Source organism: Drosophila kikkawai, chromosome 2L, assembly GCF_030179895.1.
Source record: "Drosophila kikkawai strain 14028-0561.14 chromosome 2L, DkikHiC1v2, whole genome shotgun sequence".
Classification (NCBI taxonomy): Eukaryota; Metazoa; Arthropoda; class Insecta; order Diptera; family Drosophilidae; genus Drosophila; species Drosophila kikkawai.
Genome location: NC_091728.1, coordinates 32,337,587 through 32,358,665, shown reverse-complemented (window position 1 = coordinate 32,358,665; position 21,079 = coordinate 32,337,587). Strand labels below are relative to the sequence as shown.

The 21,079-nt window shown below is 45.9% G+C and overlaps 1 protein-coding gene across 1 annotated transcript; it reads right to left on the bottom strand.

Moving 5' to 3' along the window:
- Positions 1 to 1,144: 1,144 nt before the first annotated feature.
- On the bottom strand, positions 1,145 to 11,982 carry LOC138928682 (uncharacterized). Its single transcript, XM_070286179.1, has 6 exons — positions 11,865 to 11,982; positions 11,476 to 11,807; positions 4,445 to 4,860; positions 3,574 to 3,786; positions 2,800 to 3,505; positions 1,145 to 2,575 (listed from the first exon to the last, which is right to left on the bottom strand). Exons 1-6 carry the CDS (start codon positions 11,980 to 11,982, stop codon positions 1,145 to 1,147), a joined length of 3,216 nt encoding a protein of 1,071 aa, XP_070142280.1.
- Between the last annotated feature and the right edge of the window lie 9,097 nt (positions 11,983 to 21,079).

Below are 21,079 nucleotides of genomic sequence, written 5' to 3'. Positions count from 1 at the left end.
TTGGCGTTTATTAGATTGCGTGAGATGTTTTTTGTCACTGCAAAGTCAATTAGATCAGGTATCTTTCTGGGGTCTGCTGGCCAATAGGTGGGGCTACCAGGGGGAAACGTAGTCCAGTTTATTTCTCACATTGATGAGAGCGTTATACAGTTGTCTTCCCTTGGGATCCGCAATGCGTGTGCTTGGCGTTGTAATCTCCTGCAGCTATGAAACGATCTCCAAGAGAGTTGTAAAAGTCCATTAATTGGCCTTCAGAGATTGTAAAGCGAGGTGGGCAGTAGACAGCAGCAATGCAAAGGTTGCCGTTACCTGACTGCACTTCAATGGACGTAGCTTGCAAGTAATTTGTTGCAAACCTTTGGTGGAAGTGGTGTTTGATGCGTTCTCTGATAAGGATGCCGGTCCCGCCATGGGCTTTACCATCTGGATGATCTATGCGGTGGAAGGTATAACCTCTTATCTGAAAGTTGTATCTGCTTATGAGGTGCGTTTCAACCAGTAGCATGGCGTCGATGTGGTTTTCATTTAGGAATTGTGTTAGTTCAAGTTTATGCCGTGAGACGCCGTTGGCATTCCACGTGGATATACGTAGATTAGACATTGATTATTTCGACTGTTAAGCTACAAGCAACTGTATCACCATATTCTGATTCTGGACAAGCGTTTGCATGGTCGTTTTCATAAATGACATGAATTCCATCATACTTTGTTGCATGGTCACAATCATGGCTTCCAGGTTGTCTTGTGGCTGCCCTGGGGCCTGCTGAGTATTTACTGATTTTGAGGGGAGTGGATTTTGCATACCTGTCCGTAGAGCTTCGGCGTAGGAGATGCCCGTGGGGGCATTTAGCGGACCAAAAGAAGATCTGGCAAAAAATACATATGGAGTAGTTTTTGAATTATAATACACATTTTGTGTATTTTGTTGGCGTGTAGGTGTTGCTCGTCGCATGCGACTCTTCAGCTCCTTGTAGACCACGCAGCCTCTTTTTTTTTTTTTTTTTTTTGTATTCATTTATTACACATCAGGGATTTTTACTTTTACAATTCGCTCACGAGTAACAAAAAATGAGTATGGCAGGGCAAGGGGCCCGCGAGTGTGCGGTACGGCCGCAAAGCAATGCTTCGCACATCGGTAAGCCGCTCAGCCAGTCTGCTCCTTCCTCGATCTCTCCAGGGCCCTGAGAGATCTCATCAGCTTGGCAGCGAACTCTGCCGCCGCCTCCCATGTCCTCGGGTCCGCCAGCATCAGAGGCACCAGCGTATCCGCACTGATGGCTGCACCTGCTATCGCCTCCAGCTCGTCCCTTTCCTCGTCGAACCGGCGGCAGTCGAAGATGACGTTGGCTGCATCCTCTGTTATCCCGGATCCACATTCCGGGCAGCTTTCCTCCGCGTCGTGGCCAAACCTCTTGAGGTAGCTACGGAAGCATCCATGCCCGCTCAGCACCTGGGTCAGGTAAAAGTCTACCTGTCCTTGCTTCCGCTCCATCCAGGCCTCGATGTTGGGGATCATCCTGTGGGTCCAGCGACCTTTAGACGAGGCATCCCACCGGGCCTGCCAGCTTCCGTACCTCCTTTTTCTGGCCGCGCTTTTCAGCTCGGCCTTCGAGACCGTGTCGGCTCCCTGCTGGCCGAGGAGCACGGCACGAATGTCCGCCTTCTCGCGGATCAGCTCATTCAGAGGGACCAGTCCTGCTAACACCAGCACCGCGTCGTCCGAGATGGTTCGGAAGGCGCTCGCCACTCGAATGGCACAGAGTCTATACGTTGACTCGATACCCCGCATATAAGACTTTTTTCCAGCCGCCTCCGACCATACTGGTGCCGCATACAGCAATTGGGAGGTGATGACGCTGGTCAGCAGCCTCCTTGTGCTCTGCTTAGGTCCCCTGGTGTTCAGCAGCATCCGAGAAAGTGCTCCAACCGTCCCACTGGCCTTCTTTTGGGCGTACTGGAGGTGTTCTTTGAAGGACAGCCTTGTATCGAGGAGGACACCCAGGTATTTGATGGCCCTCTGGGATTTTATGGCCGTTCCTCCGACCAGGACCTCCGCCGTTTCGATTTTTTTCCTGCTCGAAATCAGGACTGCCTCCGTCTTGTGCGCAGCTAACTCCAGGCCAGCGTTCGAGAGCCACGCCTCGATTGCTCTGATCGCACCATTCGCTTTTTCCTCCGCAGCCGCCCGCTCCTTCGCGACTACAACCACGGCTATGTCGTCCGCGAAGCCAACTATCTTGGTGTCGCTGAGCATCGGGAGTCGCAGGACCCCGTCGTACATGGTGTTCCAGAGCAGGGGTCCCAGCACGGAGCCCTGCGGGACTCCGGCTGAGACTTCGTATGCTCTGGACCCCGTGCTCGTGTCCACGACGAGAGTCCTCTCACTGAAGAAACTTCTCACAATCTCCAGCAGATATCCTGGAATGTTGAGGGCTGCAAGAGACTCCAGCGTCCGATTCCAGTCCGCTGTGTTGAAGGCGTTCCTAATGTCCAGCGTGACCACCAGACAGTATTTCTTGGAACCGCCTTCCCACCTCTTTCCCGCGATCGCAGATCCCGCCGTCTCCTTCACCGCCTCGCACGGTTAGGCACTGCATCCGGCCCCAGCGCCTTTTTGGGGCGCACGCTCCGTCCCATCCTGGTCACCTCTTCGTCCGAAACCGCCCAGGCGTCGCTGGAATGACTCACAGCGCTGCTCTGCTGGGTCACCGGTGCTCCCCTCGGGAATAGGGCTTGCACTATTCAGTCCAGTGTATCCGGATCAGAAGGGGCCGTGCTACCCGCTTTCAGCCCTTTAACCACCAGTCTATAGGCTCCGCCCCAGGGGTCATTTTCCGCTTCGTCGCAGAGCCGCAGGAAGCTGTCCCTCTTCGCGTCCCTTATGGCAATTTTGAGAGTCTTCCGTGCCATTTTATATGCCTCGGCGACTCTGGACGAGCCTCGAGCCCGCGTCATACGTCTCCGCGCGCGAAGGCAAGTGGACCGGAGGTCGGCTATCGTGTCGCTCCACCAGAACATAGGCCTTTTGTTCCTCCGAAACGCCCCTCTCAGCCGCATGCTCCTGTCGCAGGTACGTTCCATAAGTGCAGCGGTCTGGTTCGCCAACTCGTTCGCTCCAACTGATTCATCAGCTGACATGCCCTCCAGTGCGTCCGTGAATTTCTGTGTGCAAAGCGTGTCCGGTCGGTATGCCTTGTTGGGTCTCAACACGGCGCGAGGACTTTCGGACTCCCCTACCGAACAGAGGATAACCTCGTGATCGCTCCCCGTATATGCGTCGCTGATCTCCCATTTGACATTATGGGAGATTGCACTGCTCGCAAATGTGAGGTCAATGATCGAGGCGGCTCCCGCTCTGACAAACGTGTGCCGCTCTCCGTGGTTCAGGAGGACAACGTCCGTCGAGGCGAACGCCTCTAGCACCACCCGTCCTCTGGCGTTGGTCGCTGTGGATCCCCACTCCTGGGCCCAGGCATTGAAGTCGCCTCCAACTATTACGTTCGCCCTACCGCGCAAGTCGTAGCAAAGTTCGTCGAGAATCCTGCTAAACGCCTCCAACGGATGCAACTGTACATCCAAAAGCCACCGACTTCTGCACGCACGAAGCCATCGGCTTCCCGGATGCAGGACATCCGAAGTCGCCTGTCGCCGCATAGCCAAAGGGCCGCCTTGCCAGTGCGGTCGCTGGCCCACTCCGCTCCTTCCCTCTCCCTGTAGGGTTCGCTCAAAAAAGCAACATCATCTGATACCTCGCGGACCGTCTGCTGCAGCAAATCCTGCGCCGCCCTGCAATGATTCAGGTTGAGCTGAATCAATTGCATGACATCCTTGGGGGGCCCTCACCGCCAGTTCCGACCGGGCTGCTTCTGCTGCCGGATCGACCGTTGGTCTCGCTGCCGCCAGCACTCTTACCGGGGGGGTGCACCGGCTCCTTCTTGCACGTGGCTGCCAAGTGTCCTGCTTCGCCGCACCTGATGCAACAGCCGCTCCTATCCACAAGGCTCTTACATCTGCTGGCGATATGCCCCAGTTCCAGGCATCTAAAGCATCGAGGAGGGCCCTCGCGCTCACGCACTCTGCACTGCGTCCATCCTATTCGGATCTCGCCTCTTTTCCTTACCTCTCTGGCCATAGGGCAAGGCAGGCTGATCACCGCTGTTTTGGAGTCTCCGTATCCGGGGCGGAGGCTTCGGACCTTAACTGCCCCTTCACTAAGCTGGTACTGCTTTGTGAAGGCGTTTCGGATCTCGCTTTCCGACGTAATCGCGTCGAGGTCCCTTATTACGAAGACACAGACCTTCGAATCCTCGGTCAGCGCCCGAACTTCCGCCGCGTCCCCAAGGACTCGGGAGATGCTGTCTCTCATGGACTCGGCGCTTCCCTTGCTGCCTTTTGCCACCTCCAGGAGTAGGTTTCCTTTTGCCGTACAGCGAACCCTGTTTACCGTGCTCCACGAGGTCGCAGCGGAAACAGGCCCTGCGGTCTTCGCCGTGCCTTCTTGCCGATGTTCCGGCTCCATGCGCGCTGCTGCACGGTTGGCGGTTGACGAGCTGGTGGCTGGGCCTGCCCGGGGCGATCCCGGGTTTCGACCGCACCCTCGGGTTGGCTTTGTCCCCGCCGTGGGTCCGTCTGGACAGCATGGTTCTTCGTCCTCAATGCAGTCGTCTGCTGCCCCTTGTTCACGCTGCACTTCCCATTCGGTGAGACCTGGGCGCATTTACTGCAAACGCTCTCCGAGACCACAGCCTTCTCGCCCGACTGCTCGATGCAGGATTTGAGTCTCCTCATCTCGGTGACCATTTCCCGCATGCGGTTGTTGATATGGCGGACCTGCTTATCCTGCATCTGCTTGTGCAGTTTCTCCAGCAGAGTAGTGTCGTTATATACTCACATTCCAAATTTGTTGCATTGTTGCCCATGCTCGGCTGCATTTTATACCTTCTGCCAGGTGCTGTCACTGCCGGCCACTATGGCTCAGACGCACACCGGGTAGCCGCCCAATTTGGGACAGACGCTACGTGGAGGGGTAGGGAGATACGGCACATGCGCGTGCGGGGTCGCTCGTTGGCCAGGAGTTTCCCCGTGGCTAACCGGGTGGGAGTTATACCGCTCCTGCTCGGTCGCCAGAGCCCCGTTTAAGGGTGTACCGCAGAGCGGCGGTGTTGGCTGTTGGTCCGCTCCTTGACCTTTACCACCTATTTTATCCCCGTGCGGTCCGTATTTTGGGGTTTTTTTTCCCGAATCCGTTGCCTCCTGCCAAGGATTTGGGGCAGCAGCCCAAAAAAGTATGCTATCTCCTGCATATGGAGATCGCATATGCGTGTCGTACCCGTCAGCTTTCGTCACGGCAAACAGGTAAGGGCTGGGAGCTGCCATATCAGTGGACTCCCAGACATTTCCAGCACTGCGTCACAGCTGATCGTACGAACAGCTGATGTGACTGGCATTTATGCTGCGGGGGCAGCCACATTTACCGCGAGAGGAAACTTTTACAAAGGAGGCAACAACAACCTACCGCTTTGCAGAGAAATCGCTCTCACCGCTCTCTCCGCCGACCAGATGCTCCGGATTAGAAGACTGGACCTCCCGGGTCCTCCAGGTACACCCGCGTCCTGCCACTGCCGGTGAGTATTATCGACCGCCTCGCGCGGCCGATCCGCACCTGCTCGCTCAGGGGGCCTTGCCACAACCCACACACAACGCGTTACGCGGGAGCACCCCCGCGGTGCGACCTTTCACTTTCGCTTTCACAACCGTCCTCTTCTACCACGCAGCCTCTGTAGTTAGCTGTGTGATTTCCTCCACAGTTTCCGGATTTTTTCGTTTTTGGGTCTTCTTTGTTCGCAGGGCAGTGTGCGGAATTGTGGAAGTCTCCACAGACTACGCAGACTGACCGAAGGGTGCAGTATGTCCTTGTATGTCCATACTCCTGGCGATTTGTGCATTGCACAGGACCGTTGCGTTTGTGTGGTTCTTCCACGGTGATTCTTCGATGCAGTAGGAACTGCAACTTGTAGATCGGGTGAACTTCATTCTTCTTCAGGGTTTTACTTTCTGGCTCCAGTTCGACTTTGAAAAGTGGTTGCGGCTTTTTATTTTTATTTATAATGATACTGCCATTCTTGGCAAGGAAACCCTTGCCTTGCAGTACATCTGACTACATGATACCCAGAACGTGCCCGGATGTAAACACAACAGTATTAATGGACCAAATGACTGGAGGTCAGGCCAGGACCATGCTCAATACCTCAATACATACATCGACGGCTTCAAGATGAATGGATAAGTTTGAGCGGGCATATACTGTTAAGACCCTGAAATGATAAGATAAGCAGCAGAGCTTGCGCTGATCATAAACCGTCCACATGAGGTGGTCAATTTGTTCGTAGACAGTCAAGCAGCGATAAGATCCATGCAATCATCAGCGGTCATTTCCAAAAATGTACTGGCAAGCAGGGAGTCTCTAGATAGCCTGAGCACAACTAAGTCAGTGAGGATCTACTGGGTTCCCAGCCACCAAAGCATAGACGGTAAAGAGACCGCGGACGAACTTATAAAAGAAGGCGTTGGACTGGCGAGTGAACGAACAGAAAACGTCCCTATCTCCCTAAGAACGCTCCAGAGCGAGCTAGAGAGACGGGCTGACGCAAGCGTAAAAAGCAGGTGGAGGAGTAATTCCGCAACCTGCAGAATATCAAAAATCATGTGCAAAGAGCGCAACGAAAAACTCTCTCACTACGTGCTGCATTCCTTGGAAGGACTGCAGAATGTTAGTATAATACCCAATGCTCATGCAGTCAAGCTGGGTATAACCGACAACGCCAAATGCCGGAAATGTGATGAATCCGAGGCAACAGAAACCTTGGAGCATCTCATTTGAAATGTCCGGCCCTAACGAGGGTAAGAGTGAGATACCTAGGCTCTTCGGTTTTGGCATCGCTAGAAAATGCCTCCAGAAGGAAGCCAGGCGAAGTCCTTGCTTCTGCGAAAAACACCTTGATCTTCACGGATCTCGAAACCCGCATAAATAGTCTCTAGGTCCATCCAGGAATTTCCCTGAATAGCTAAGGTCCATATTGGCCTATGTGTGGCCCCACGAGGGCCGTCCGGATTAACCTAACTTAACCTTGGCTGCTATAACACATGTTACATGATTTTCGTCGTCAAACGGAAACGGAAATCTCAACAATTTCCATCCTGTCTTCATTTCGATAATGCCTCCGCTTCCAATGAGCCTGATATCGCGAACCTGTTCGCAAAATTCTTCCAGACTACATACTCACAAATTAATTTTGATAATAACTCAGAGTATTCTTTTCCACTCCCGCACTCCAATTGCATTTTTATGCCTGTAATCAGTGAAGATGATGTTCTTCAAAATCTCAGAACAATCAAACTTTCCTTCTCTTCTGGTCCAGATCTTGTACCTAGCTGCGTCTTGAGAAATTGTGCCAGCTCATTATGTAGACCCCTGTCTAGACTTTTTCAGTTATCACTTCAGCATTCGTTTTTCCCCGAAGTTTGGAAAGAATCTTTTATCATTCCGCTTCATAAAAAGGGCAGTAAATCTAATATTGAACACTATAGAGGTATAGCAAAACTTAGTGCGATTCCCAAATTATTCGAATTTTTAATTACTACTCAGCTTCAGCACCAATATAGCTCAATAATGTCCCCCCGCAGCATGGCTTCATGAAACGTAAATCAACGTCTACAAATCTCCTTGAGTTCGTTGCTGTCATTAGAAACGCGTTTAAAAATAACACCCAAACCGATGTTATCTTTGCAGATTTCAGCAAAGCCTTCGATTCGGTGAATCATCAGTTACTGCTGAAAAAAACTTTGTCTTTTGGGTTTTCCAGTTACGTTGATCAAGTGGATTTCTACTTATTTGTCGAACCGTACTCAAAGAATTGCATTCAAGGGTTCATTCTCAAACCTTGTTCACGTGACTTCTGGTGTTCCTCAAGGGAGCCACCTCGGTCCTCTTCTATTTGGCATTTTTATAAATGATCTGCCCCAAGTTATTCTCCACTCTTACGTCTTGATGTATGCTGATGACGTTAAACTATGTTTGCCTCTTGTGAATGAATCTGCTCAGCTTTTGCAAGCTGATTTTTTTTTTTTTTTTTTTTTTTTTTTATTAAGAATAGCAAATATCTGCCATTTTGAATCCATATCCTTACCTCAGACCGGATAAGGAGTGTTTTTTAATGATATGCTCCGACTCACATCAGGTGGTCAGAGGCAAGGATAGGTGTCTTAAAATATTATTTTTGTTAAAGTCTAATGACATTTCAAAATATAAAAGAGAGTACATGTCGTTGTAAAGCGAACATAAAACGCGAAAAGGATCGTGTGCCTCGAAATTAGTTTTACAAATATCCAAAGCTATAGGCCGAACGTAACGTGATGGCCTAGAAGGAACTGAAAAGCGTATTTGCTTAAGAAGATTACTGGAAAAAATATATCCATTTATTAATTTATGCAGGAACATCACGCCATGGCAGGTACGACGATCCTTAAGAGAGGGCAGGTCCAGAAGGCGTAGTCTGTCGGCATACGGAGGAAGGTGGCGATGAGGGTCCCAGTCTAAACCCCGAAGAGCGAACAAAAGGAATTGTTTCTGTACCGATTCGATAAGATCCTGATACTTTGCATATTGAGGGGACCATACGCACGAACAATATTCGAGTATGGGCCGAACCAGGGATATATATAAAAGTTTTGTAGTGTAGGGATCATCGAATTCCTTAGACCATCGTTTTACGAAAGCAAAAACTCCCTTTGCTTTACCAACAATTATACCGATGTGATCGGTGAAGCTCAAGTTGTGGGTAAATAGAACACCAAGATCCGTTACAGAGTGGATACGTTCAAGAACACTCGTGCCTAAGGAATAGTTAGCCTGGAAACAATTTCTGCGGTAAAACGACATGTATTTACATTTGGAGTTGTTGAGAAACAATAAATTGTGAGTGCACCAGGACATCATGTTGTTTAAATCAGCTTGCAAGAGCTGAGCAGAGTCAGGATTCACAAGAGGCAAACATAGTTTTACGTCATCAGCATACATCAAGACGTAAGAGTGGAGAATAACTTGGGGCAGATCATTTATAAAAATGCCAAATAGAAGAGGACCGAGGTGGCTCCCTTGAGGAACGCCAGAAGTCACGTGAACAAGGTTTGAGAATGAACCCTTGAATGCAACTCTTTGAGTACGGTTCGACAAATATGTAGAAATCCACTTGATCAACGTAACCGGAAAACCCAACAGACAAAGTTTCTTCAGCAGTAATTGATGATTCACCGAATCGAAAGCTTTGCTGAAATCTGTAAAGATAACATCGGTTTGGGTGTTATTTTTAAATGCGTTTCTAATGACAGCAACAAACTCAAGGAGATTTGTAGACGTTGATTTACGTTTCATGAAGCCATGCTGTGAGGGGGACATTATTGAGCTACATTGGTGCTGAAGCTGAGTAGTAATTAGAAATTCGAATAATTTGGGAATCGCACTAAGTTTTGCAATACCTCTATAGTGCTCAATATTAGATTTACTGCCCTTTTTATGAAGCGGAATGATAAACGATTCTTTCCAAACTTTGGGGAAAAACGAATGCTGAAGTGATAACTGAAAAAGTCTAGACAATGGTCTACATAATGAGCTGGCACAATTCCTCAGAACACAGCTAGGTACAAGATCTGGACCAGAGGAAAAGGAAAGTTTGATTGTTCTAAGATTATGAAGAACATCATCTTCGCTGATTACAGGCATAAAAATGCAATTGGAATGCGGGAGTGGAAAAGAATACTCTGAGTTATTATCGAAATTAGTTTGTGAGTATGTAGTCTGGAAGAACTTTGCGAACAGGTTCGCGATATCAGGCTCATTGGAAGCGGAGGCATTATCGAAATGAAGACATGAAGGAAATTGTTGAGATTTCCGTTTCGAGTTTACAAAAGCGTAAAATTGCTTCGGGTTAGCCTGAAACTCAATTTTGCACCGATTTAAGTGGTTTCTGTAGCATTCAGAATTGTGTGCTAGGAAATTTGTACGAGCAGTTAAATATCTCGAATGGTCGACTTGAAGACCAGATTTGCTATACTTTTTAAACAGTCTGGATTTCAGATTTTTTAGATATGAAAGCCGACGAGAAAACCAAGGGGGCTTATGAGAAACTTCTGGTGAGGGAAATGAAGGGACATACATGTCGAAAACTGAGTACATTATTTCATAGAAACGCTTAACAATGTCTGAGGGATCCTCTGTGGAGTTCAAGAAAGTCCAATCCGTTAAGGATAAGTGGTGGTTCATTTCTGTAAACTTAGCTTTTCGAAAGCAACGAAACGTTGCAGGCTCAGCTTCCGGACACAATAATAATGGTGTGGAGGCTTCGAGGGTTAGCTCCAAAGTGGGATGATAAGCGTCCTCAGGACTAGAAAGAGGGTCAATTCTAGTGACGTAGGCATTGGCAAACTCAGAGACAAAGATGAGGTCTAAGACGTTATTACTGCAGTTTCTAACAAAATTTAATTGTCCCAATGAATGGTCAATGAGACCATGAATTAAATCGTGGGGTGAGGTGGGAACAAGAACATTTGAATCAGGTAAGGGCATCCAGGAAATGGAGGGTAGATTAAAATCACCCGTGACGATAAGGTGGTCATTAATACCAAGGGAAGAATGAATTTCTTGAATTAAGGATAAATGCTGCATATAAATATCAGTGTCAGACCTAGGTGGAATATACGAGCATGAAACGTAGATAGAATAATCGTAAACCTGGATGCGAACCGCCACAAACTCTATATCAGTGTCAGTTTTAGAAATGATATTGGAAACCAGATCGGATTTAACCGCAATGAGAACACCACCGCCTGTCCGTATAGGACGATCACGTCTAAAGATGGCATAGTTCCCTGAAAAAATCTCAGAGTCAGACACAGAGGAGTTGAGCCATGTTTCTGTAAAGACAATAACATTGGCATCGAAAGAGACACTATTGACGTGCAGCCTACTGAGCTTGCCAAGTAAACTACGAACATTCTGATAGTGAAGAACAAAAGAGTCTATTAGTTTTTTGGAGGCCTAGTTGAGGGAGTTTGAGGCCCGCGAGCACGAGGAGTACTTTTGTGTTCGAATTCATGAACAATTGCATGCTTAGGCCACACAGAAGGATCAAGAGCCTTAGAAAATAGTTGGTCAGAAATTGTAATTTTAAACGAAGATATATCACGTCTTTCCTTAAAATTGAATTTGGAGACACTAAATTCAGTAACAGAAACATTCAATTTGCTGCTCAAGTGGGTCTTAACGTCGCCCTCAGAAGCATCTGGATTGAGGCGGGAAACAAATATCTGTTTTTTCGGAGCAACACCAGCCAAAGGCACCGGTCCGCGTTTGGCAACGCCAGAAATTGTCGACTGTTGGGGGCCGCTTCTGGTAACGGCCGGCACCGAGATAGTGACCACCGGGGGAGCCACTGGGTTGGGATTTGACACCACCGACGCGTCGTTGATGGCAGCAGCACGCGACGTGGATGCCTGATCGGTGTAGACAGGCTGCAGAACCGGGAGCATGGTGGCTTCGCCCCCTCCGAGAATGGGGACTGGTGCAGCAACTTCAGCAGAGGCAGCAGCGTGCAACGTGGACGCCTGGACAACGTTGACAGGCTGCTGATCCAACGGCCTGACAAGATCTTCAACCATAGAAGTTGTGATCGATGATGCATCATCACCAGAGCCGTTATCCACGGCTGCAGGCTTGGCACGTGGGGTGAACTGCATAAGGGGGCATTCAGGGTCTGGAAGAGATAAGAACTTTTCAGACAGGTTGCTCTTGTTTTTGTTTACGGGGTCACTTAGCAGTTTAAGCGACTTGAAATGGTGTTCCGCCTTCTGGAAGCGAGTTGACAACTCCTTAAAGCCGGCCGCCAACGACTGAAACTCCAGGTGAGTCTGCCTTATGAAGACCCGCATATCGGATTTGATATGCAGGCAGCTCGGGCACGTCCAGTCCAATCCAGGATTTTCGCGAATGCGGTCGGTGATACGCGATCCATTTTGCCCCAGATCGGCGCATCCAATGTGGGCGATATTATCAAAGAGCCAGCAGTAGACAGTGACATGCCGCGAAGAAATTTTTTGGCCGTTCGGGCACTTAGGGAAACAACACGTAGCCATTATTGGAATAAAAAAATACTTTATCCAAGTAAATTACGAATTGGATTAATTTATTTGCGCGACGAGATGGCCGATCAAAACAAATTATACAATTGTTTTTTTGAAAAAAAAAAATTGTTTAGTTTTCGCGGCGAACAGACCGATCAAAACAGAAAGCGAAGAGCGCACAAATAAAAGCTTTTATCTAAGCGCCAAAAAATAAGAAATTTGTGTTATTGATTTAGCTAGCGCCAACAACAAATACAAGGCGATGCAGCGATAAGCGGTAAACACAATGCACAAGAATAGGAAGGCAAGGCAATTGTAAAATCGAAATTGTTTAACGACGATAAAGTCACAGACTTTATTTACAAAGGACCGGTTGTTTATTGATTATGAAGTTCACGGAAACACCGACCACTTGCCAAAAATTTGGGTTTTGATAAATAGGATTTCACTAAGAAAACTTTGAATAAATGTAGAGCGATATAAAGCACGTCCAACTCAAAGCTTGGCGAAAACGATATGTTTTTAAGCAACATGTTATCCTGGTGCACTCACAATTTATTGTTTCTTAACAACTCTAAATGTAAATACATGTCGTTTTACCGCAGAAATTGTTTCCAGGCTAACTATTTATTAGGCACGAGTGTTCTTGAACGTATCCACTCTGTAACGGATCTTGGTGTTCTATTTACCCACAACTTCAGCTTCACCGATCACATCGGTATAATTGTCGGTAAAGCAAAGGGTGTTTTTGCTTTCGTAAAACGATGGTCTAAGGAATTCGATGATCCCTACACTACAAAACTCTTATATATATCCCTGGTTCGGCCCATACTCGAATATTGTTCGTGTGTATGGTCCTCCCAATATACAAAGTATCAGAACCTTATCGAATCGGTTCAGAAACAATTCCTTTTGTTCGCTCTTCGTGGTTTAGACTGGGACACAAATAGCCACCTTCCTCCTTATGCTGACAGACTACGCCTTTTGGACCTGCCCTCTCTTAAGGATTGTCGGACCTGCCACGTCGTGATGTTCCTTTATAAATTAATAAATGGACATATTTTTTCCAGTAAGCTTCTTAAGGGGGGACATCTGAGAAACTTTTTTTAAAAATCGAAAAACATTTTTTTTGCTTAAAAAATTCTTTAGTGTCTTAAAAATAACATATCAAAAGAAATAGTCCGGCAAATGTGTCTAAGTGTCGAAATTTTCCATTCTACGGCGATGCCTCTCATGTAAATATATACGATCTTAAAACTTTAAAAGCGTTTTTCTCAAAACCACTTTTTTTGAGTTGGCCGAAAACATAACTCGAACAAATCTTAACCGATCGATCTGAAATTTTGACAGTATATCCAAAATACCTATGGCTATCGACACACGTAGGATTTGTTTTTTTATCAACAATTTTGTGACGTTTTTTTTTCATGAAAATTGTATTTAATCACTCACCATTTTGCCTAAATTCAAAATATCGAAAAAATCCTACGTGTGTCGATAGCGGTTGAGATACAGAAGCTAACAGAATTTGATTTTTTGTTATAGATCAAAAATTAAGGACGTTAGGTTTTCGGCCATTGATTCCTTTAAAAAAAATAGGGTCTACCCAGACATGCTGCACAGCCGCCATTTTGTTTTCAATTTATTAAAAAAAAAAATTATTTTGTAGTTCACATCTAACATTATCAAACCTACTTTAAAATTTTTCGATTGGCTTTTTCATTTGGCCAAAAAAAATTCTAGAAAATGGGTTTTTTTTTGCCAGTTACTCAGATGTCCCCCCTTAATCAAATACGTTTTTCAGTTTCTTCTTTCGGCCTATAACTGACTCATTCTTGTCTCCTCCTCTAGCTCTTTCCTCGGCCAGAATTTAGATTCAGTCGACGGCTAAATTCGTTGGTTTGTTTTTCGCGATGATGGCGTGGTGCGGGCCTCTGGATACTGTACCGCCGTGTTGTGGGCTTTTTTGTTGATATGCCGCCTTCGTGCGGGCTTTCCGATAATGTTGCCCCCCTGGTGCGGCTTCCTGATGCTGTGCCGCCTTAGTGCAGGCTTCCAGCTGCTGTGTCGCCTTGGTGCGGACTTCATGATGCTGTGCCGTCGTGGTGCGGGCTTCCTGATGCTGTGCCGCTATGGTGCGGGTTTTGTTCTGTGGAGCTTAGCGTCACTCGACCGCTAAACTTGCTCTGGCATCTTGGTGTTTTCGTTGTTGTCCAGCCTTCCGGGTACCAGATTCCGGGTTTCTGGATCGTTGACTGCTTCCTTCAGATCTCTGATGCTGTGCCGGAGTGATGCCGTTTTTCGCTGCTTACTTTGAGTGTGTTGCATACGCAATGCGGTGGGTAGAAATGAATTTGATGACCTTGGAGCTATTGGCCCTGTCTGTCGGGAGAAAACGATTTAAATTTCCTCGACGGAGATCGCTGCGCTGTGGGGAGTATATGTTAGCTATTCCCTTCCTCGTGCTTTTAAAATCTCGCGACCTGATTTGGTACGCCTATAAAAGGCACTCGCACTCTTTCTCTCTCTGCTATGCCTGCTTGGGTATGTATGTATCAAATTTCTCGTAGTTGTTTTTTTGTATTCAATATATTTATTTATTTCCTAATTAATAGTATAAATAACTAGTAAGCCAGGCGAACTCCAATACGCCACCTTCGGCAAATTATCCGTTTAATTGAAGTGCTCTTTGGTAAACCACATTTTTTGTGATGTGTTGTGGTTAATGGAATTATCTAGGCACCAAATAGCCCCTGGGATGTTAAAATCACCAAGAACTACTAACTAAGTGGTTCCTATCCGAAATTATTTTAGAGACTGAATAGCGGAAAGATGGTTTCAATAAAAGTTCCGACCATGGAGGAATGTAGGAACATGTCTTACAGGCCGATCTAGCCGGTATACTGTGAACACAGCTTGAAAAACTTCGGAGCTCAGAATCTCCGGCTTTAACCAGGTTTCTGTAAACACAATACTTGAAGAGCAAATGTGACACTATTATAGTACAATTTAGGAAGCTTACTACGTAAGCCTCTAGCATTCTGATAGGAGATACCAAGGAAGTTTTTTAGTTTTTTGCGATGAAATTGGAAGCCGTAGAAAACGCATTGGTCAAATCGGGCCTAGGAAGAGTAATTCCAACTATCCTTTTTTTCTCTTTCTTTGCTTCGAATTCCTTGACAATCACATGCTTTGGTCAGTTTTGGACAAAGCATAGCTTGTCAAAGAACATCTATTTTGAAAGATGAAACTGTCTCGTTGGTGGTATTGCCATAAGGGGTTTTTTCAAGGCAGGGTGATTATGCGCCGGTAGACCGGGCCTGACAGCTGTTGGGACCCTCCAGTGGACAAAACCGATTTGGGCAACACCGGGAGCACGGTGTCTCCCGAGACACGTTCGGATACGGAATCTTTTCTAGCACTCGATCTCCGGATTCTTGAAATTTGTCCTGAGGTCGAGGGCTATGTCGACTCGACATTGTCGAGGGAAGCTGCTGTTAGGAGCTTGCCACGCTGGTTGGGATCCGCATAGATGCTGCACGCCAGTTTATCTTCGTGACTCACGCGTTGTCTCAATCGGGCATTTTCCCTTACTACATTTCGTCTCTCCTCGCTTAAGTTCTGTGAATACACTTATTGCTGGCATGCGGAGACCGATGTTCAAACGTCGTGCTCTAGGCATTTTGAACTATAGGCAGAGGGGTTAATTTAACCTCAAATCCACATAATTTACACAGTTCAACTTACCACCTTAAAGACAAATGCTGGTTTCCAATTGAAATGTTAGGAAACGAATAACTTTTTTTTCTGTTCGTGCGTTCTGGAGTTATGTATATGATCTGGGTCTATAGGCAGAGTGGTTAATTTAACCTCAAATCCGCATAATTTACTCAGTTCAACTCACCACCTTTTCTGTTGCAATTATTCTTGAAAAAGCCGCTGAAATATATGAGGCTAAGTCCGAAGAAGAGGACACTAAGCTTGCCTCAAATTCTACAAATTCCCAAGGCTCAGATGCACCATTTGTTTTACTAAACCTTTTGAAAGTGCCCAATATTAAATTAGTTAACATCGGGGACGGCTGGCAATAGCTGAGAATATTCCCACCGCTGGTCCCGATTGGATAGTAATTCTGCATCGATTCGATGGTATTGTCGACATACTTCAGAAATACTTGGATAAAGCGTTGGTGAACTATCCGGGGAATTCTGGTCTTTATCAAGGACTATAGGCAGATTGGTTAATTTAACCTCAAGTCCACATAATTTACACAGTCCAACTTACCACCTTAAAGACAAAAGCTGGTTTCCCATTGAAATTTTAGGAAACGAATAACTTTTTTTTTTTTTTGCAAAACCGTGGAAATTGGTGGGTGCGGTCTGTAGTTATGTATATGATCTGGGTCTATAGGCAGAGTGGTTAATTTAACCTCAAATCGGCATAACTTACACAGATCAACTCAACACCTTTTTTTTTTTCGCGCGGGGTCCCGCTTCCACCTCCCGCCCAACCGACCGAGGGGCGAAGCCGTGTGACGTACGGCACGAATCGCGAACTAGATAGACGCGTTAGAAGGAAAGACGAAAATGAACGAGGAAACATTAGGAGAGTACAAAATATAATATAATGTAAATATAATATACTATAAATACATAGATAAATAAAAACGCATGCAAAATAATGAAAGTATAATAAAAATATATAACTATATAAATAAATAAATAAATAAACAGAATATAAAAAATAGAAACGCATGCAAAATAAGTGCTACTCTACGAGATAACTACTACAAGTCATGCAAAAATAAATAAATAGGTAAAGAAAAAATATAAACGCATGCAAAATTAGACTACGGTGCTACACTACGAGCTAACTCTACAAGTATTAAGGTTTTTAATATAGAAGGGTTATCGCTACGAATTATAATGTCAGAGAGGCGGTTGTAATCCGTACATAAATCCCTAAAGGGTTCATGTACTTCAAACTCCCGCCTACAGAGATTAACTACTAAAGGGATAAGGGTTCTAGATGTTAGTCGGGGAACGTGGAAGTTAAGCTGCCCTAAAAGAAAGGGGCTCTCAACAACACCGTTTATTAGGTTATGAAGGAGTACGGTTAGCTAGGGAGGGTAAGTTAATTAATAGGAGTCTACTTGAATAGGACGGTAGCCTCTCATCAGCATCCCAAGGTAGGCCACGGAGGGCGAAAAGTAAAAAGTTCTTTTGTACAGATTCAATACGCTTAATATGGATTCCGAATTGAGGACTCCAGACGCATGAACCATACTCCAATATAGGGCGAACTAACGAAGTAAAAAGGGTCTTCGTTATATAAGGGGAATCGAATTCCTTCGACCACCTCTTAATAAAACCGAGCATGCCCTTGGCTTTATTAACCATGCACGAAATATGTTCAGAGAACAAAAGTTTAGGGTCTAGCGAACGCCTAAATCATCAACAAGAGATATTCTTTCAAAAGCGCAATCATTTAGCATATAAGTGGCAAACTGAGGAGTGACACGTGAAAAGTGTCATCAGCTTGCATTTAAAGCTATTGAGGTGTAATAAATTATCACGACACCATGCTTGAAAGTTATTAAGATCCGATTGCAGGTCTGACTGGCAAGAGCTGTCCTTCTACTGCAAGCATAGCTTAACGTCATCAGCGTACATAAGTACTCTAGAATTCGTTAGAACCAGCGGGAGGTCATTGATAAACAATGTAAATAGCAGCGGGCCGAGGTGGCTACCCTGTGGGACGCCAGAAGTGACTCTGAGGAATTTGGATAGAGCATTTTTAAACAGAACCTTTTGAGTTCTGTCACTCAAATAGCTCAAAATCCATTTAAGAAGATCAACAGGAAACCCGATTAAGTCAAGCTTCCTTACAAGAAGAGAGTGATTAACCGAGTCAAAAGCTTTACTGAAGTCTGTGTAAATCACGTCGGTTTGAAAGTTACGTTGGAAACCTCTAATAACGAAAGAGGTGAGTTCCAGGAGATTTGCAGTGGTCGATCTTCGCCTCATAAAACCATGCTGACATGGTGAAATTACGGATCTGCATAAATGCTGCAAGTGGGGAGTAATTACATTCTCGAAAAGTTTTGGAATTGCCGACAACTTAGAGATTCCTCTATAGTTGCTGGCGTCCGATTTGCTACCTTTTTTGTGGAGAGGAATGATAAATGATTCCTTCCAAATAAGGGGAAATTCTGAGGTTTCTAAAGATAAGGTAAACAATTTCAGAAGGGGATTGCACAGAGCTCCAGCACAATACCTGAGCACGCAGCCTGGTATTCCATCGGGACCCGGTGAGTAAACTGGTTTTACACGATGAAGATCCGAACTAAGGAAGCTTTCGGTTAAAATAGGACTGAAAATTAGGTTCGATTTGGGCAAATTAAAAGAGTAAGTCTGATCTAAGCTATTTGAGGAACAATACGTAGTTTTGAAAAACTCGGCAAAGAGATCGGCGATGGCCTGATCAGAGTTTGCTGTAGCGTTCTTGAACGAAAGCGATGAAGGATGTAAATTGGGTTTTCGCTTAGTGTTAACAAGGTTATAAAACTGTTTCGGGTCCTGCGTAAACTGAACCCTACAACGAGTTAAATAACTTTTATAACACTGCGCGTTAAGCACGGTGAAATCCGACCGAGCACTAAGATATCTTGAATGAACAGTAGGAGATCCGGTGCGTTTATAGCGATTATAAAGCCTAGACTTAACGTTTTCTAGGCGTGTCAGCTCTTTAGTGAACCAAGGTGGTTTACTGGAAACCGACGGATAGGTTAACGGAGCACACGATGCGAAGAATGCATTCATGGCACTGTAAAAAATATCCACGGCGGACGCCATGTTAGTGCACCTGTAAAGTTCAGACCAATTAAATTCAGAAATCAAGATATCCATCCTTTGAAAGTTTGCTTTACGAAAGCAGCGAACTTTAGTGGCTGAGCGACTCAGATCAGGTTTGGTCTTTACGACAGTTCCCAAATCGACGGTCACTTCGAAAGTAGGATGGTAAGGGTCTTCGGGAAGCGTCAATGGATCGACTCTTGTTAAGTTTACACCTACAGGATCTGAGACGAAACACAGATCTAGTAGGCGATTTAAAGAATTTACGACATGGTTAACTTGGGACAACGAAATGTCAAGCAAAGCATCTATGAGGTCATGCTGTGCCGCACTTTGGAAGACCATCTGATGACCAACGAGCTCCAGGTATATTGAAGTCTCCTAGAGTTATAAGTTGGTCTCTATCTGAAAGCATGTTGGAAACAACCTGAATTGCCGAAAGGTGTTTCCAATAAATAGGCTCTTCAGCAGATGGAGGAACGTAAGAACAAGTTATATAGATAAAACTACCTGGAAATGATAGTTTTACACAGATAAATTCAATACCTGTGAGATCGTCAATTTGAACCAGTTCGGAAATAAGGGTGGAGTCAACGGCAATTAAAACTCCACCACCTCGCTGGGAAAGACGGTCCAATCTATAAGTTGTGTACTTACCCGGAAAAATTTCGGAGCTGAGAGTCTCCGGCTTTAACCAGGTTTCGGTAAATACAATCACCTGGGATGCAAACGAAAAATTATCAGAATACAATTTAGAGAGCTTGCTGCGTAAGCCTCTAGTATTCTGATAGGAAAGTAGGAGGGAGGTATTTAGTTTTTTGGCACTGCCGTGACGCCCGCTGTCACTGTGGTTTGTGCCGGCCGTGAAGGCCGTTTTTTCTTTATTTTTACCTCGTACTCCTTGACTACAGCGTGCTCGGGCCAGAAGTCACCAGAACAAATTTGTCAAAAAGATCGGGGGAGACACTTATTTTGAAAGATGAGATATCTCTGGGGTATGAGAAATTGAATTTTTCCACTTTCACATTTTTGGCTTGTGTTTTGCTCCGTATATGAGCTAGTACATCTTCCGATGCGAGATCAGGAGCAAGCCGAGAAACAAATATTGTTTTTAATGGTGGAATAGCGGTGAGGGTCTTTGGGAACGCAGCATTACCGACTTCTGCTAGTGGTTTAGCCCTATTTTTTCCCTTTGGGATAGCCGAGATTTTTTTTTAAGTCTGCGGAGTCAGAGATTGAGACCCCGCAGCGGACTCAACTGTTAACACTGGCGGAGCTGCTGCCATTTCTGCCCCGGCACCTTCGAATGCCGAATCTTTAGCCGTTCCCGATCTTAACACCATTGGAGTTGGTGTCGGTGTCGGGGGCTGTGCCGAGGGAGTGTGCCAAATCTTTGGTGGCTGGGGTTCGCCCAATTGCAGCCGATCAGCAGCAGATTTTTTTCGCTTTGGCGATTCGCTTAACAGCTTCATGCCGCTAAATTGAGCGTCCAGCGCTGTGAACAGGTCGTTTGTTTAACGAAAATTGACCCTAAGTTCACTAAATCCGCGTTTGGATTGCCGCATGAAGGATAACATATCCTTCTCCACCTCACGACAGGCATGGCAACAATAGCGCAAGCCATTTTTGGCAGAAATTGCGTCAGCGATACGGCCCGTTAAGCTTAGACACTTAGCATGAACGACCGCATCGCAAAGCCAGCAGTGAAGGCTGGGCTGATCTGCCAAAACCTCTTTTTGGCAGCCTTTAAAATCACAAATAAAATTTGAAGCCATTTTCTCAAACCTTTAACCACTGTGCGCTGATAAGCAGTACCGAAAAAAAACAAGAGAGCGGGAGCGTAAGCGTGGGTGAGCAGAGAAAACAAACGAAAGCTTGAGCCGCTTAAGTGCCGCTAAAAGCAAATAAACGGGACAACACAAAGAGGGGATAAGAAAACGCAAAAACTAAGAGTGAATTAATCTATTATATAAAAATAAGTCGAGTTTTCGGCGGGGATCAAATAATTCCAGAACGCACGAACCGATTTCCACGGTTTTGCATTCGTTGGA